At 34.4% G+C, this 18,524-nt stretch overlaps 2 protein-coding genes and 1 long non-coding RNA gene across 5 annotated transcripts in view; 2 read left to right on the top strand and 1 right to left on the bottom strand.

Moving 5' to 3' along the window:
- Positions 1-7,348, top strand: part of LOC127848825 (dymeclin-like) — a 53,744-nt gene extending 46,396 nt beyond the window's left edge. For both annotated transcript variants that reach the window (XM_052381468.1, XM_052381467.1), the window contains exons 14-15: positions 2,694-2,990; positions 3,428-7,348. In XM_052381468.1, the coding sequence (XP_052237428.1) occupies positions 2,694-2,990; positions 3,428-3,571 (441 nt within the window). In that variant the 3' untranslated portion in view covers positions 3,572-7,348. The remainder of the gene's footprint in view (positions 1-2,693; positions 2,991-3,427) is intronic.
- Positions 1-7,348, top strand: part of LOC127848851 (uncharacterized) — a 41,674-nt gene extending 34,326 nt beyond the window's left edge. The window contains exon 2 of the long non-coding RNA XR_008034790.1: positions 7,226-7,348. This is a non-coding gene — a long non-coding RNA (uncharacterized LOC127848851). The remainder of the gene's footprint in view (positions 1-7,225) is intronic.
- A 634-nt stretch (positions 7,349-7,982) lies between these two features.
- The window catches only part of LOC127848833 (mothers against decapentaplegic homolog 6-like), a 36,947-nt gene continuing 26,405 nt past the window's right edge, over positions 7,983-18,524 (bottom strand). For both annotated transcript variants that reach the window (XM_052381487.1, XM_052381488.1), the window contains exon 5: positions 7,983-12,664. In XM_052381487.1, the coding sequence (XP_052237447.1) occupies positions 12,054-12,664 (611 nt within the window). In that variant the 3' untranslated portion in view covers positions 7,983-12,053. The remainder of the gene's footprint in view (positions 12,665-18,524) is intronic.

The following is an 18,524-nucleotide window of genomic DNA, read 5'->3' as shown; positions in this document are numbered from 1 at the left end:
GCCGTGTCAAAAACTAGGTCACTAGGTCAAAAAAAAGAAAAACCTTGTAAACACTGTAGAAGTCACATTTCATGCCCAATCTACATGTAACTTTGTCAAAATGTTTGTCTTAATGATATCTTAGTTGAGTTCAAAATTGGTTCCGATCCTTTGAAAAACATGGCCGCCAGTGGGCGGGGCAGTTTTCATTATTTGGCTATAGAGAAACCTTGTAAACACTCTGGAAGTCACAATTTTTTCCTAATCATCATGAAAGTTGGTCAAAACATTGGTTCAATTGATGTCTTGGACGAGTTCGAAAATGGTCGAGATCGGTGAAAAAACATGGCCGCCAGTGGGTGGGGCATTTTTCTCTATATGTATATAGTGGCAGTTTTCCATATTTGGCTAAAGAGAAACCTTGTCAACACTCTAGAAGTCACAATTTTTACCCAATCATCATGAAAGTTGGTCAAAACATTGATTTTATTGATATCTCTGACGAGTTTGAAAATGGTTGGGATCGGTGAAAAAACATGGCCGCCAGTGGGCGGGGCATTTTCTCTATATGTATATAGTGAAACATGTGAACACAGTAAAAGTCACATTTTTGGCCCAATTTTCATGAAATTTGCTCAGAACTTTTGTTTCCTTGATACAAGAGTTGAGTTCAAAAATGGTTCCGGTCAGTTGAATAACATGGCTGCTGGGAGGGGGGCAGTTTTCTCTCATTATGCCCCCCTCCCTTTCGAAGAAGAGGGGGTATATTGTTTTGCTCATGTCGGTCCGTCCGTCCACCAGATGGTTTCCGGATGATAACTCAAGATTGCTTATGCCAAGGATCATGAAACTTCATAGGTACATTGATCATGACTCGCAGATGACCCCTATTGATTTTCAGGTCACTAGGTCAAAGGTCAAGGTTACGATGACCCGAAATAGTAAATGGTTTCCGGATGATAACTCAAGAACACTTATGCCTAGGATCATGAAACTTCATAGATACATTGATCATGACTCGCAGATGACCCCTATTGATTTTCAGGTCACTAGATCAAAGGTCAAGGTCACGGTGACCCAAAGCAGTAAAATGGTTTCCGGATGATAACTCAAGAACGCTTATGCCTAGGATCATGAAACTTCATAGATACATTGATCATAACTCGCAGATAACCCCTATTGATTGTCAGGTCACTAGGTAACTAGGTCAAGGTCACGATGACCCGAAATAGTAAAATGGTTTCCGGATGATAACTCAAGAGCGCTTAGGGCTAGGATCATGAAACATCATAGGTACATTGATCATAACTCGTAGATGACCCCTATTGATTTTCAGGTCACTAGGTCAAAGGTCAAGGTCACGAAGACCCGAAATAGTAAAATGGTTTGTGGATGATAACTCAAGAGCGCTTAGGCCTAGAATCATGAAACTTCATAGGTACATTGATCATGACTCATAGATGACCCCTATTGATTTTCAGGTCAAAGATCAAGGTCACGGTGACCCGAAATAGTAAAATGGTTTCCAGATGATAACTCAAGAATGCTTATGTCTAGGATCATGAAACATCATAGGTACATCGATCATGACTCGAAGATGACCCCTATTGATTTTCAGGTCACTAGGTCAAAGGTCACGGTGACCTGAAATAGTAAAATGGTTTCTGGATGATAACTCAAGAACGCTTAGGCCTAGGATCATGAAACTTCATAGGTACAATGATCATGACTCGCAGATGACCCCTATTGATTTTCAGGTCACTAGGTCAAAGGTCAAGGTCACGGTGACCTGAAATAGTAAAATGGTTTCTGGATGATAACTCAAGAACGCTTATGCCTAGGTTCATGAAACTTCATAGGTATATTGATCATGACTTGCAGATGACCCCTATCGATTATTAGGTCACTAGGTCAAAGGTCAAGGTCACAGTGCCAAAAAACATATTCACACAATGGCTGTCAAGGTCACGGTGACTCAACTTAGAAAAATGGTTTCCGGATGATAACTCAAGAATGCTTACGCTTAGGATCATGAAACTTCATAGGTACATTGATCATGACTCGCAGATGAAATAATGATGAAACTTGACCAGGATGTTTGTCTGGACAATATCTAGGTCAAGTTTGACATTTGGTAAAGACTGAATGAACCGACTCCTCTCAGGTGAGCGAACTAGGGCCATCTTGGCCCTCTTGTTTTTAAGTTAATTAGAAGACTGTGGAAATATTGCGGCTGGTGTTGATGCTGTTAATTTTGCAGCTACTAAGGCCACTGCATCTGATCTTATAAAGTTGCGTTTTCTTCTCTTTCTGCTGATTTATTCTCTTTTAAATCCGAAAGGGTTCTTGACTTTGTTGAATATGTTTTTAAAGTGGAATGTGTTGGTGAAACCTGCAATTGTGTAGCGTATATTTTCCAAAATCATACCCCTGTAGTAATAATGAGCCTTGGTCTGGGAAAACAGGGCTAAATGCGTTAAGTGTTGTCCCTGATAAGCCTGTGCAGTCGGCACAGAATAATCAGGAAGGACACTTTAGCCTTACACTGAATTTTCGTGTTGAAGATAACACCTTTAAATGAAAAATTCCATTAAAGCAGAAAGTTTTATCCCTGATTAGCCTGTGCAGACTGCATAGGCTAATCTGGGATTACACTTTGCATATGCATTAAGCCCAGTTTTCCCAGAACACAACTCTTATTCTTCTCATCATAGATGCAAGATCTAGCGGTCCTGGAAGAGGTCATCCGAATGGTCCTGGAAATCATAAACAGCGCCCTTACGTCACAGCTCCATCACAATCCCAATCTCGTGTACACACTCCTCTACCAAAAAGACTCATTCGGACTGTTCCGATCTCATCCCACATTTCAGGACATTATCGTGAACATTGACACTGTTATGGCGTACTTTTCGGGGAAGTTGGAACAAGTAGGGGGCAATCCGTCACCTTCGGAAGTGTTGAACGTGATTCAACAAGGGTCCAGGCAGTTTCGAAGGGATAGGTTAAAGGTTAGTAATAATTTTGTAGTTTACAGAGCAATATCTATTATTATACATTATTTATGCTCTGCTGTAGTTTATGGAGCGATTTTAATTATTTAAAATTATTTAAGCTTTTCTCTAGTGTATGCAGCATTATTTATGCTTTAACATTATTTGTGTTATGCTAGAGTTCATTGAGCAATGTGAATGATTTAAAATTTGTTATTTTCACCGGAAGTTTTTTTTTATTGGTTTCATAATTAATCTTATAATAACGAGTCTAAGAATATTATTTATTCATATGGCCATCACAGCCATTAATACTGATTTTACCAAGGAAAAAGACTCAAGTGCATCTCTTAAAGTGTTAGACCTAATGGAGTTAAAATAAATAGATATGAACTAATAACAGGAGGTAGGTGATTGTTACTGATTTTCATTAATTAAATTAACTTTGTTTTCAGAAATTCCCAGACCTTAAGTTCAAGTATGTTGAAGAGGAATCTCCCGAAGAATTCTTCATTCCCTATATCTGGTCCTTAGTGTACCACTCGTCCAATCTGTACTTCAATGCAACGAAGATTATACTATTCTCTTTAAGTTCTTGATATCATCACATGTAGTTTGTTTTTTGGGTAATTTATGAACATAGATTTGTGCTTAATAGTTTGTGTTCTGTAAACACAAACATAAAATTAATTATAACTCTGCTTACAAAGTTTAAGAGGGGTATATTGGGGTCACTCTGTCCCTCAGTGAAACAGTCAGCGTTCATTCGTATAAAGTGTGGAGCAAACTTCTTCCAAATTTTTCGAGTGATTACATTGAAACTTCAAGACCTCATAAGTGTTTTTCCCAGGAGGGCAAAGGGGCATGGCGCATTACTTTCAAAAAGGGCATTTTAGCGCGCAGTTTAGGCAAAAAAGGCCAAAAACGTTCCCTGAATACCTGAATTACGGGGAAACATGTAATCGCATCAGAAGCAGTTGTGGATAAAAATAACATATAAACAAACACATTTAATGGTAATTGATGTATTTAACTTACTATGATTTATATTATTATATTTACCTTGCAATGTACATTTAAGTTCCATGCTGTTTCAATAAACTGTACAGCACGCGTACATAATAAAGCAATATATGCATATGAATCTGATTATACACAGCTCCACTAACATATAAATGAAACCATATTTCTCTTATCCCATTTTCTAACAATAATCTTGCCAGATGTTTAAAATAACATTGCGAGTAAATTGATCGCAAACAATATGCAAACACTCGTTTCCGTGACATACATCCACCAAGTAGATTACAAATAAATAAATAAATAATGTTGTTGCTTTCTAAAACATTTTTATGCATCGTTGATTATCACAGACATTTCATTAAATCCTTCTTAATGTATAATCTCCATTGTTATCGTTTACGACGTTATTTGCCATTTTTGCCGAGTCGCAATTTAATTCTGTATAGTCCGCCATGTTGTTAAAATGTCAAATGATGTAAGCGACAGGTGCGCATAGCAACGTTAAATTGTATACGCGATTCGCATTTTGTTAAATTAGTATACGTCTCAGTAATTATTTCAATAATGAGATCTAATTATCTTAAAGACGAAAGCGATAAAAAATAAATTAGTTGTGTTTTTAAATGTAATTATGCGTAAAAATATATGTTTTGATATAACTGAATAATGCATGCAATGCACAATTGCCACAAGAATAACATCGAGTTTTTCATCAAAAGTCTCCGAAGTAACGATTTTATCGTGGAGGAGTACACATTGCCAACCAAAAAGTGCGCTTGGTATAACATAGCCTCTGGCATTATCGATTGATACTGACAAGGGGTTATTAACGCATGACTAATTCACAGCTTTGGAGCAGTCTACCTATAAAATCGAGCACTGTAATAGATTAAATCTGCTCAATTAATATAGTCGATTAGACGTTGACGTCTCTCGAGTAAATCAAGCACAGTCGGAGCGTCACAGACAATCAAGGACGCTGATTTTGCGGACCAAGTTAGGTCATAAGGCAATAATGATTATATCGATAAGGGCGCGTGGCGAAATTTGTCTTTTAAAAGGGCAGAGTGGCTATCCGTGATGGCGGCGTGGCTTTTCGCCACGCTAAAATGGCCTGGGAAAAACACTACTCATCCAAATGAATTGAAGATGTGCATCAAACTGTTTTAACCCCAGTGATTCACACAGAGGGCAAAAGGCTAGGTTACATTGGAATGCAGTGTAAGAAAGAAAAGGGGAAACAAACATTAAAATTTACATATTTGCACCACTTGGCTGCAAGTCCAGAGGAGGTATTGGCAAATGTTTTAAAAACATTTGAGCCTCACCTGTGTCCCAGATGAGTTTGCACAGGCTAATCAGGGACAATTTTTCCCTCTTAAACTGGACTTTTTCTAAGAGAAAATTTCTTTTAACAAAAAAAAACATTACAAGCTGAAAGTGTGATCCTTGTTTTGCCTGTGCAAGCTAATGCATAAAACTCTGTTTCTCCTGAGGGAGGCTAAATTTTTTGCATATCTCTCAGTCTTAAAGGCTTGACATTTTGTTAAGGTTTACTCATGAGTATTGCTTCTATTGGAAGATGATAGCTTGTTGTTATGAGCAAACATGTTTAGAAATATTGTTATCAAAACATATATATATATATATATATGTATAAAAAGAATGTGCACTTCTTTGTGCATTTCTGGGAAACAAAGATATTATTACTGTTTATTCAAGCATCTTTATCTTCCATAATCAATATTGTACACAATGCATGTGTTGTTTAAAAGTTCTTAAATCCTGGGAATGCTAACATTACTTTGGCATATGTGATGTTTGATATTTATTTATTTATCTTGCATGTCAAATATTCGTGGTTGAAATACGTATCACTAATAGTTCAATGTACTTTGTTCTTATACTTAACTATTTTATTGTGTGTTCAGATGTTTTCATTTACTCATGCAAATATTCTTAAACTTTGGTAAAAAAATTCAACTTAGAAATTTAAATGTGTTGATTGGAACTTTAAAAGTCATAAAAAAGTTATGAAAAATGAAATTTTCAATTATTTTGTCTTTAAATTGACAACAAAATCTAAAATGTTATTGAAAGCTATGTTATATACTTTTTAAACTACTTTCATTTTGATAACGAGTATTGATGTTTTATAATTGTTCTCCATCTGTATTTGTCATGTCATGGTAGAGTTTTAGTTTATTGTGATTTTTAGCACGGCTGTTTTCGGAGAAAACCAGAGGTATTGTCATAGCCAGCTCGTCGTGTTGTGTCCATCGTCGCGTCTGCCGTCCACGTCGTGCTAAAACCTTAACATTTTGTCAAGGTTTGAACATTGGCTCTAAAATCAAAGTGCTTCAACCTACAACTTTGAAACTTCACATGTAGCTGCACCTTGACGAGTTCTACATGCCACACCCATTTTTTGGTCACTAGGGGTCAAAGGTCAAGGTCACTTTGACCTCTTAAAAAAAAAAATGCACCCGCAGCCAAGCGTGGCACCCGTGATGTGGTGCTCTTGTTAAATTAGTTTAATTTAAAGTTTCTACAATTTTATAACAGCTGATCAAAATATGTTTGAGAGTGTTGTAAAAAAGTTAAGATTAAAATGTATTATACTTGTGTTTGGCTAATTACGCATTAAGTACAACTCAAATTCTTTTGTATAGAATTTATTATTATTATTAATTGTGCCCCAAATGAAATAGAGGGTAAATACTGGAATCACCTTGGATGACCGTCTGTTCGTATATGCAAACTTTTCACACAAAGTACCCTTACACTTTTCGACATACAAAGAGAAGTTTTCCTTTTTTATTTGAAGTTGAGCGTGTGCAGTTGTTATCATGGTATTTGATAAATTTGAGTATGTTTCTCGTTTTCTAAGCTTAATTTCTATACCATTTTTATAACAACTTGATACATTACACGACATGCAGCATCTGGGGATATTTGTCACGTCTGTATAAGGCTCTAGATGGACTGTGTTGGGCCCTAATGTGAACAGAGTCGTTAGACTTTAACCCTTTGCATGCTGGGTAATTTGTCTTCTGCTAAAATGTTGTCTGCTGAATTTCTAAAATTAGCATTTTCTTCGATTTTTTTCAAAGAATACTATCAGAATAGCAAACAGTTTGGATCCTGATGAGACGCCACGTTCTGTGGCGTCTCATCAGGATCCAAACTGTTTGCAAAGGCCTTCAAAATTCGGTTCCCGCACTGAAAAGGTTAAGTCCATAACCACGCTTATTGTGCTACTTGTTAAGATGTGATCTTATATTTGTACATATTGATTTTAAACAAGATTGTTTATGTGGGATTGAACATTGCAATAAATACTAAGTTTGTTACTCAGACATTATTTTCTTTTGATTGTTTCCATGTTGGTTTGTTAACAATCCTAAAGGTATAGAAGCTGAATTGTTTGCCTGTAAGACCCAGCTAGCTCTCTTGGCAGATGCTATTCATAATGCTTCTTATATATGTGTTATTTAATTTGTTGCAAAAAATTAAGTAAGAAGGGCTCCAAATTCATGTTTGTTTTATGATTTACACGTAAGCTTAAGGTTAAGGTTAAAAGTGTGAAAAGTATACGGATATCCAGATAAATTCGAATACTGAATACGGTTATCTGAATACCGATTTCGGATATGATTATTAGATATGGGTTAACAGAACAGTGGGAAACCAGTTAATTACGCCTGGAATCGATCGTATTTTGTTTTTCGGCATTGCTGGACAAACGGCTTACCCCCAGCCCCCCCCCCCCCTCCCAACACAATCTTATCAGATTCACATGATTCACGAAAATGACCTGAGGAGCCAAAAAATACAGAATTAAAACGGAAAACTTTCACCCATGTATGACTAACGACAGATGACCCACAACAAAAGACATGGACTGACCACAATACAATGTAGCTCACCATGAACACCTCGTTCTCAGGGGAGCTAAATAAGGGCATATAAAACATACACCAACTCTTTATTTTATAATATTTTTTCATTTATTATTATTTTATGAAAACATATAATAAATGTTGACAAATTGCGAATAATGTCATCCACCATTCTCTAAAAGGCTGTAAGTGTCATGAATAAAATATATGTTAGAACATACCAGTACAAGACCTCAAAACCATCCTGACATGATAATTAACATGGTACAAGCTTTACATTAAATTGTGGATTGTGATTAATCAAGAAAGAAGCAATTACAGAGGAAAGTGTTGTCCCTGATTAGCCTGTGTGGAATGCACAGGCTTATCTGGGATTTTTCTCAACAGAACTGAATTACACCCAGTTTTCCTAGAGCCAGGCTCTTATCCATTTATCTGGTGTGGCCTTTAAACCCTTTGCATGCTGGGAAATTTGTCGTCTGCTAAAATGTCGTCTGCTGAATTTCTAAAATTAGCATTTTCTTTGATTTTTTTTCAAAGAATACTATCAGAATAGCAAAAAGTTTGGATCCTGATGAGACGCCCATTCTGTGGCGTCTCATCAGGATCCAAACTGTTTGCAAAGGCCTTCAAAATGCGGTTCCAGCACTGAAAGGGTTAAAGACGGAGTTGACAAATCATGCATTACATTCAAAACATTATATTCCAAAGGAAACTAAGAGTACATGGGTACATTTGATTCACCTAAAATCTTTGGACAATCATTCTGGAACAAAGAGAAAGGCAAAGTAACCTTTGTTCTTCTAATAGAACAATAAACGGCAATATCAAGCTCTCAGAAAGTTATGTAAAAGAAAAAAGAAGGACTCTGTTTTTTACCAGAGGTTGAAGGTCAGACTGTGTTTACTAAAACCTTAATTTTCATTACTCTATATGTAAAAACAGTACAATTACAACAAATTATTACGAAATTTGGTTCACACATTCAGCTTTAGAATATCTGTATGCTTGTCTGACAATCCCTTCCTCTCTTTACCCATCTGTCTGTCAAGTACACAAAGGGATTCCATGAAGCCCATCTATTTATTTGAAAACCAAAGGGAGGCTTTTCATATATATGTAATTAATGAAATTAATTTTGGTAAACTATAAAAAAACATCAATTTACAATATCAGTGTTTGTGCAACATATCAGACATTGCCTATACGTCCACTTTAAAATAATAGGAAAAACAAGCAAGATTTAAACAAATTTTGAGCATCTGGGCTACAAATATGTACCCGGATTTCGCTTTTTTTAGTCCGTCTACAAATATAAGAATATATGTTTAAATTAGATTTACGTTTCACGCTGCTGGACCATTTGGAAGATTCAAAACCTTGTTAAGTTTGGTCAGAAAAACAAGTAAGGGTAAACAATAGCAAGAAATTCAGACTGATGAATGTGAAACTATTTTATCTGATATGGAAATGTTACATTGACAGTGCCTTGTGGCAGTTAATTATAATAATATACATTTGTTCTGTCTGAAATACATGCTACATAGAATTAAACTAAATAGTTAATTTAAACACAACATTTTCCTCTTTAACTTCACATAACAAAACAGCTCACTTAACAGAAATATAGTTTTAAGGCACAATTAAATTAAATAAACAATGGCATTATATGCAAAATTTAAAAACAACTTTAACATGACCACAGCTTAACCATAAGGGTTATAAACTTTGTTGATATAAAAAATGCAATAATGAACATACATGGATAAAAAACAATACAACAGTAAAATACAAAGATTAACCAATGCATTGTTTCAAAATGTGTTTGCCTTAACACATGTATGTAAAAGTGGATAATAAATACACGTATGCATGAGTGTGTATGTGAATTGTAAAGTTCCTTTAATCCTTCTTCGTATGAGGCTGCATTTTGTGAGGACCCAGTGGGTGACTCCGTAATACTACCTTATTATCTACAAAGACTCGTGAAACATGGAAAAACAATTTTAATTTTAGCTGCAATGTCCAGCTATTCAGTGTTTACCGGAGTACTGGGAGGAAACCCCACCTGTCAGGTATGGTGACCACCCATCAAACTTACATGCTGCTGGTTATTGGACCCAGGCCGCCAAGTTTCGCAGGGTGTGTACCAACCACTGCCCTAACCAAAAAGCCTGTTTGCAGTAGTGTTTTAAATATCATTGTTTATATAAATTGCTCATTTTAAGTTCGATGAAAACAACAATATGTATTAAAATTTATTTGATACTGGTTTTTTTTTTTTTAGAAACACATATTTGCATTATTGCACAGAAAAACACTGCAATGTGTAACTTATCTTAATTAAGTCTTGAATACCTTCTGTTTTCAATGTATTAATAAAAATTTATTTGTGCAATAATTCTGAATCTGTGAAAAAAACGTTTTAAACTGAACCAGGTAATAATTTTGTACTGTCATTAGGACATAAAATAAACCTACATCTTTAATACACTTGCATTTTTTTATGGGCACAACTATTTTCCAAAGCGCACCTACAATTAATTTACTTTGTTTTTTTAACACAAGGGGCACAACTCTGTACATAATTAATAAATTGGAAATGCTGTAAACAGACTTTCATCCCTTATTCTGGCAACTTTATTTACTGCTAGACTGAATTGGCTGCTAAGGAAATGTCTTCTTAACGTTTTAAAATAAATATATTTTAGTTTCTCTTTGATCAACGGGAGAAAAACACTTAACAAAAAATATTTTATACCATAAAATTGTATTTTAATATACAAAACACACAAACTTCATTACAGCTTCTAGATGTAAATGTGTTTTAAAACAAGAAAACTTCAGTTATTCCTTAAACAAATATTCAATATTCATAAATAAAATCACAACCAACATTAAAATGCAAACTTAACACCATTTACAATTGAGTGCTCTTCTCAAATTTTTATTGGGACTGGGATTTTTATAAACTTGGTTAAACAGTGGACACCTACTTAAACAGTTTATAAGACAATAATGTGTTTTGTGTATTAATGTAATTAAAAAAATTCCATTGATGTTTGTTAAAAATGACTGCATACAAGACTTTTAATTTTCAGCAAGTTCATATCATATGGTAACTCTGATATCTCATCTGGTCATCAAAATCAAAATACTTAACCCATTTATGCCTAGTGGACTCTCCCATCCTTCTAAATTGGATCAATTTATTTCCAAAATTAGGGATTTCTAGTATATTTATTTCTATATTTAGAATATTTCTTACAGAAATTCCTTTAAGCAAACAGTGCAGACCCAGATGAGACCCCACATCGTGCGGCGTCTCATCTGGGTCTACACTGTTTGCCAAGGCCTTTTTTTCTAGACGCTAGGCATAAATGGGTAATAACAATAATCAATCAAAAATAATATTGTATTAAAAAATGGAAGTCAAAAAGAACAACTATGCCCTATGCAAAAAAATACAAATATGTCATGTTTTAATTTTCAGTTGAGGTATGTCATTGTTAGAAAACAAAGCAATACAATACAAAAAAGATATGCAGTGTCAGAGTGGGAAAAAAATGTTGCTACTTTTAACAAAATGATAAATATACAGCGTCTCTGTTGAAAACTCATGCTGCAATAGCAACAAAATGGAACATTTTACAGTGTAATTGCTGAAAAAAATGTTGCTATGGTAAGACAATATGAAACAATGAGATGGCATCAAGAATGGTATATTTTAAAGAATACAATAATAATGGCACATTATTTTTTATTAGTAACAACGTCTTACAGGACTGTCTAAACAAAAAAGTTTGAATTGATCATCATTTTTTGAAAAACAAGGCTTATTTCTGCGATTGAAACATTTTAATAAAATTCACATAATAAACAAAAATCATTTTTACATATTACTACATAATCAGACAAAATAATTATTTTTAACGATGCGATAAGAAAGAATGCAGTATTCATTATACTCCACAAAACCAGCATTATGATGAATATCATTTTCTCCAAAAAAAAAATTAATAACTTAAAACTCTCAATAATGCAACAAACAACCATTACTTATTACTGTGGTAAAAAAACATCATCAAGAATTAACGAGGTCAACAATTAATAAATTCACAAAGTTCAACAGTCATGACTCTATAAATAGCCACTATCATCTGCTAGGGTCAAATGTCAAACATATCTCAAACCAACACGGACAAGAGGTAACACACTGTCTCGAGTAATGCGGTCCCCAGCCTTTTGCAAAACTCACTCTAACTGCAAAGGGATTGGATGGCCCGTCCATTAGATGCTGATCACAAGCGTATTTCAACCAACTCCCACGAGCATACTCAAAAATCTTCAATGCATATCCCGGAGATACTTTATGTACATACAGCGATCTAGTTCTAGGATTTTCCAACGTCGGTGAATTCACAAAAATCGGATAATCAGAGCGATTATACATCCATACACCATCATCCTCCTGACTTAAAACAACACCGTAACCAATTTTTGTTCGTGTTCGTCGTATTGAATCACAATCTGTCTCTTTCTGTAACGCACCAAGACAGAAACCGTTCCCGTGAGGTAATGATTGAAAGATGTTCAAATGTTTATCGAATACTGTTAAAAGGCGACCAGTACGCTCTCGTAATTCCCAATACGCTAATGAACACCAGTGGTGACCTTTTTGTGACCTTGGAGAGGTCATGTGACCTGCAGAGGTGTGGCGGGAGTCGACGTTGTTATCCACAGCGTAGCCTGGCACTTCTTCTGTATCTAGAAAAAAAGGAGGAAAACATTTGTAAATAAAACAGGAAAACAAAGTTGTAACAAGAACTGTTTAAGTTTGTTAACTAGAATTGCCGACGACTGTTAATTTTAGATATTGAAATGTGTTTACTGTTAACTATGAAAGCCCCACTTGTGAAACTAGAACAGTTACTGTTGACTACCATACCTGTGTAATTAGAACTGTTAACTATCATACTTGTGTAATTAGAACTGTTAGCTACCATACTTGTGTATCTTAAAACTGTTAACTACCATACTTGTGTATCTACAACTGTTAACTACCATACTTGTGTATCTACAACTGTTAACTACCATACTTGTGTATCTAGAACTGTTAACTACCATACTTGTGTATCTACAACTGTTAACTACCATACTTGTGTATCTACAACTGTTAACTACCATACTTGTGTATCTACAACTGTTAACTACCTAACTAGTGTATCTAGAACTGTTAGCTACTATACTTATTTATCTAGAACTTTTATTATGATGCACATCTCTGTAACTAGGACTTGTAATATAACTTTTCACAACGAAAGTTGAAAATATGTAACTGAAACAGTTAACTAGGAACATGAAAATGTGTGACTAGAGCTGTTACTATGAAAGTTTAAAACATTTAACCTTACATGTTATCTTTAAAGCATACCTTTGTAACTAGAACTTTTAACAATGAGGCAATTACTAACGCATCTAGAGCTGTAAACAAGGGTAAATGTACTAGATCTGATAACTAGGCTAACTAACCATAAAAAGAATATTGTAGCATAAATGTAGAACTGTAGACCTAAATTGAACAAACAATGCTGTTATGAGAGTGTATCATCAGATAATTTGACACAGGTTTTATCTGCAAATATGGCATAATATATGTTTGTTAACTAATAAGAACTAGGAGTGTTAAATGCTAAAAGTAGCAACAGCAATATAAATACATACACCAGTGAAAATACCATAACATATACAAATGCAAATCATAAAGCAGAGAAAAATAAGCGGTAATTCATTGGACCAACAACAACAATCTTCAGTCTGACTGTCTACAAAGAATATGTATGAATTCCCCTAGAAGTCTAGAAAACTACAAACTGTTGCCAAGTGGTAACTACTTAATCGCATTTCCAAAGCAACCCAACATTACTTATGGCAACAGCAGAGCCAGAGTTCCTGGACAGTCCAGACCTAGTGTCTCCAATGGCTGGACATTTTGGCCGAAGGCTGAACTTTGTGTGGCTGGTTCAGTGTTATTGACTGATGAATAACTCAACCAGAGTTGAAATCCACTACATACTTGGCTTGAATGTGAAATTGTATGAGTCACTGGCATTATCAATTTATTGTTCTTTTTAGTATTATTATTATTATTAGGCCACGACTTTTTTTTTTATTGGTTTACAAAAATTATTTTGAAAATGGTCCATCGGGCGGTCGAAAAAAAAAAAAAAAAAACATCGGAAAAAAAAGTTAATACTAATAACATCAGAACAAAGACAACATATCTTTTATAACCTTAACACAGAGACAAAAAATCAAATTATGCAATGAAACACATCTATATCTTCAAATGAAATGAGTCCTAAAAGCACCTTTTGTAACATCAGGCAATTTTAAACACTCCATTACATGACATGCGTTCTTCTCCCATTAAAACGAAAAACTGCGCTTCATTTCCATAATTCGATGCGCTTCATTACGCAATGCAATGCCCGTTGCATAAATCTTATATAAGATAAACTACTCATACACAAATTACCCGGTATGTGTTTGCTCTTACTCGACTTATGAGATCGTACATGAAAAAAAATCGAGGTAGATCGATCCATGCGTCGTCGCGGTAATGTTTGTCAAAGTTATTGTGGTCATGAAAACTCGTTGATTTACAACGCAAAACGTCTTATTTGAACTGATGCGAATTAATTTAATCATATTTGTCAACTTCGCTTTTGCTTTATTTTGATAATTTAATCCAAAGTTTAATGTTAGCAAGTGTTTTTTTTACCGGAATTGTAAACAAGGAGTCAGTTAGTCTTCCGAAAATGAGCAGTCTGTGTGAATTGACAGTTTGACGTCATCAAAGGAAAGCCGCTTTCTGTCGGAAGCAATAAAGCGACAAATTTCGCGCCGAAAAAATTGGCTTCCTTTGTCTAGCAATCAACATGCCGAACTAATCGTGTGTTTGTTTCTCAATTGCAATCCTCCAATTTAATAAAAGCACGTGCATAGCTCCGCCTTCGAATCTTTTGCCGAGAACGGAGGCGGAGTTTAATGGCTAATTGAGCTAGTGTTTTACGCAAGTTGAGTTCCGATTTGCCGAAATTACTCGGCCCTAAGCATTGAAACGACAAATACATTTATCAATGATTTTCCGAAATATACCGATTTGTTCCGATTTCCAAACTTTCTGTACAGTTCCTATAAACTATGGCGGACGTGTTTACAAAATTCCTAAACACATATATCGTAAATAATGGCAGTGTTTTATTGGATTATTTATACTAATTATCAAATACTTTTTTATCTACTATAATATCGGGTTTGTTTAATATAATTAACATGTTAAACAATATAGTTGCGTCACAGACTCGGAAATAAATTTTGATGGGGTCGACATTTTACTGACGCTGATTTTCTTATTGTCTGTAATTTTTACCCGAAATAAATTTTGAGAAGTGCCCATAAAAGGACTGGTACATAATGTGTCACATTGAAAAATATCCCGATCTCTGCAATATATGTGAACCAATCGTTGATTGTACTTACTTGATTTTATTCGCAACCGTACTCAAACCGGATCGTTTTTTTTCTCGTTTCGCTCGTTTTGCAGTGCGGTCGGGAATAAAATATTTAAAAAAAAGACGATTTTCCGATTTTATTTTTTTTCCCTTTTTCCAAAAATTAGGGTCGGCGGTTTTGTAAACCAAGAAATATAAAAGCCGTGGCCTTATTATTATTATTATTATGATTTATCTAATTACTATAATTCTAATTATTATAATTATTAATAGTTGAAGTGTGTTGATATTATTATTATTATTATTATTATTATATATGATTATAATGATTATTATTATTATTGTAATCTTGATTAATAGTTGTAGTAGGTTGCTATTAGTATCATCATCATTATTATTTTTATTTTTATTATACACTTGATTAGGCAGTAATAATTTTTTATGAGAGAGAGACCTGCTTGATGGTGATGATGATTGCTAAATATTTCAAAATGACATAAAACTGAATTATTTACAAAATACTCCTAACAAAATGTCAGCCCATAAAACCCTTGTTGCCTAAGCATATATTATGGACCACTGATTCCATTAACGCCAGGAAATCTGTCTATAGCAGTCATTTGATGATATAAGTTCCTGTCTTTACTGATCACACGCAACTGACTGGGAATGGGAGCCAACTAGGCTAGCCATAGGGGGGCAAGTGACCTCATACAGTGATCATTTGGATTATGTTTGTAGATGTTTGCTGTTCGTTGTTTTTTTCTGTACTTCTATATTACACACTCACAGCAACCAATATTCAATTATACGTGGGCAAACCAAAAACTTTTTTGTAATTCTTTAACATGTACTTTGTTATCATGTAGTAAAATGAAAGTCTTAATACATACATATTATGCATCTTGAAAAGATTTTTCTGCACATTTTTGGTAATATTCTGTCTTCTTATTGGAAATGTTTGTAAACTTGATATGGGTAAAACCTTTAAGGGATACAACTATATTGCTGTGGTTCTCGCGTTTGATGACAGACAAGTTATAATATTTCATAACGAAAAAATGTAAATGAAAAACAATAATTAAAAAGTTGTTTATATCTATCTTTTTAAAATTGTCATAACCATGTCTCCTTGCCTTCTATTTTTCTTTGAGCCATCCAGATTCTTAGCCTAAATGACTGCTATTCCTCATTCACTTGATTAATTTTTCAGTTACGAAAACCATAAAATGTAGTTTTTGCTACTCAGAAAAAGGAGAATTGTTTAGTCTGAGAAGTGAAAACCGGAGCCGAAATGATGAGGAACGGTGATTATTCCTTCATTCATACAAATGTTATAATTGTCCAAAAATATCTGCTATAACCATTTTACAACACAACAACTTGGACCAGAGTACTTCTTTTATTGTCTGTTTAGAAAACTTGTCCCACTGGTTGGTTTGAAATCCGTATCATATTTCTTGTAATTGGTTTAATCGTCTGAATTTCTTAATTTTGTTGAATTAGTATTTTAGCAAATACGCAGATTTTAAGATTACCTGTAATAAAACTGTCATTTTGGGGTTAAATAATAAATTTCATTTGTTAAGGCCCATCCCCAATTTGAATCATCATTATCATCATCATCATCATCATCATCATCATCATCATCACCATCATCATCATCATCATCATCATCATCAAAATATTACAAAATCATGTATTTCATATATTATTATATAAGCTATCTTGACCCAACACAATTCTACCTATTTCTCAGCAATGTGCTCTGGAAAATCATAAAATCATACCAACACACCCAAGAAATGCTAACATCAATGAAAATGTGCCTCCAAGTTTACACTACCAGCAATTGTTTATCAACTGATTTCTATATTTTCTTCATTCTGCTATCACCTATAGCTAAACATGAAAAAAGACAATTTTTTCCCACTAAATAGAATGTGTGCAATACCCAGCAAATTTGAGAAATGTGTATTTGTTAAATGGAGTAATTTGAAAAAATTCCAGGAGATATTATTTATAGTGCGCTAAACACGTTTAAACTATATCCATTAAAACCAACTGACCATCAAACAAACTGACTAGAGTGATTCAAATATACCTCCTCTTAAACTCTGTTTTTTTACTTTCTTAAAAAAAAAGTGAATGCCATTACATAAGCACTATAGACATGAGAATTTTGCTTTTTGCCTTTACATTGTGCAGCATTTTAGGGACATTATTTGGACCTTGAAAGCCAAAATGCTCTTTCTGCAAATATGCATAACGGGTGCCACGCTCGGCTGCGGGTGCATTTTTGAAGAAATGAAAGCTTGTCAGAATTATTTTATTTTATTTTTTTTTTCTAGAGGTCACAGAGACCTTGACCTTTGACCTAGTGACCCAAATATGGGTGTGGCGTGTAGAACTCCTCAAGGTGCAGCTACATATAAAGTTTCAAAGTTGTAGGTGGAAGCACTTTGATTTTAGAGCCAATGTTCAAAACCTTGACAAAATGTTAAGGTTTTAGCACGACGCGGACGGCGGACACGACACGACGAGCTGGCTATGACAATACCTCAGGTTTTCTCTGAAAACAGCCGAGCTAAAAACCATATTTCAAATAAATTGTTCCCTAACATGGTATATCTTAATACCCCACTAAAATTAATTGCACACCGTTCTATTGTTACACACAAGAACTATAAAATGTTTTTTTACAGTTGTCCCACCTAAAAATCAATTATTTAGCAAATAAGTAACTTTTGAGTAATACATGTACATTTACAAGTTTGGCCCAAGAATCAATCAATTTAAATAAGTGTGTCAAAAGGCATGTTGATAATCGACAGTAAATACATCTTTATTACATACCAAAAGCTGAGGACAATTTACAGCACCCATGTTCATGATATCCAATTGTTTACAAGGGTAGTTAAATATTTACAAATGGCTGCCAAGGGTTGTTCAACAAACAGTCAAATGAAAGTTATGTCCAACTGGAGTGGTCATTGATCAATGATATACTGCCAAGTTCAATGATCAAATACGTATTTTATATGGTGATTGCAGTACTATAGAAGATTATGATGAAAAACACTATGACTTTTGGCCTTTTTGGTGGATTT

The sequence above is a fragment of the Dreissena polymorpha genome, chromosome 10, assembly GCF_020536995.1.
Source record: "Dreissena polymorpha isolate Duluth1 chromosome 10, UMN_Dpol_1.0, whole genome shotgun sequence".
Taxonomy (NCBI): Eukaryota; Metazoa; Mollusca; class Bivalvia; order Myida; family Dreissenidae; genus Dreissena; species Dreissena polymorpha.
Note: the sequence above shows the minus strand (reverse complement) of the source record. Positions and strands in the feature narration are given on the sequence as shown.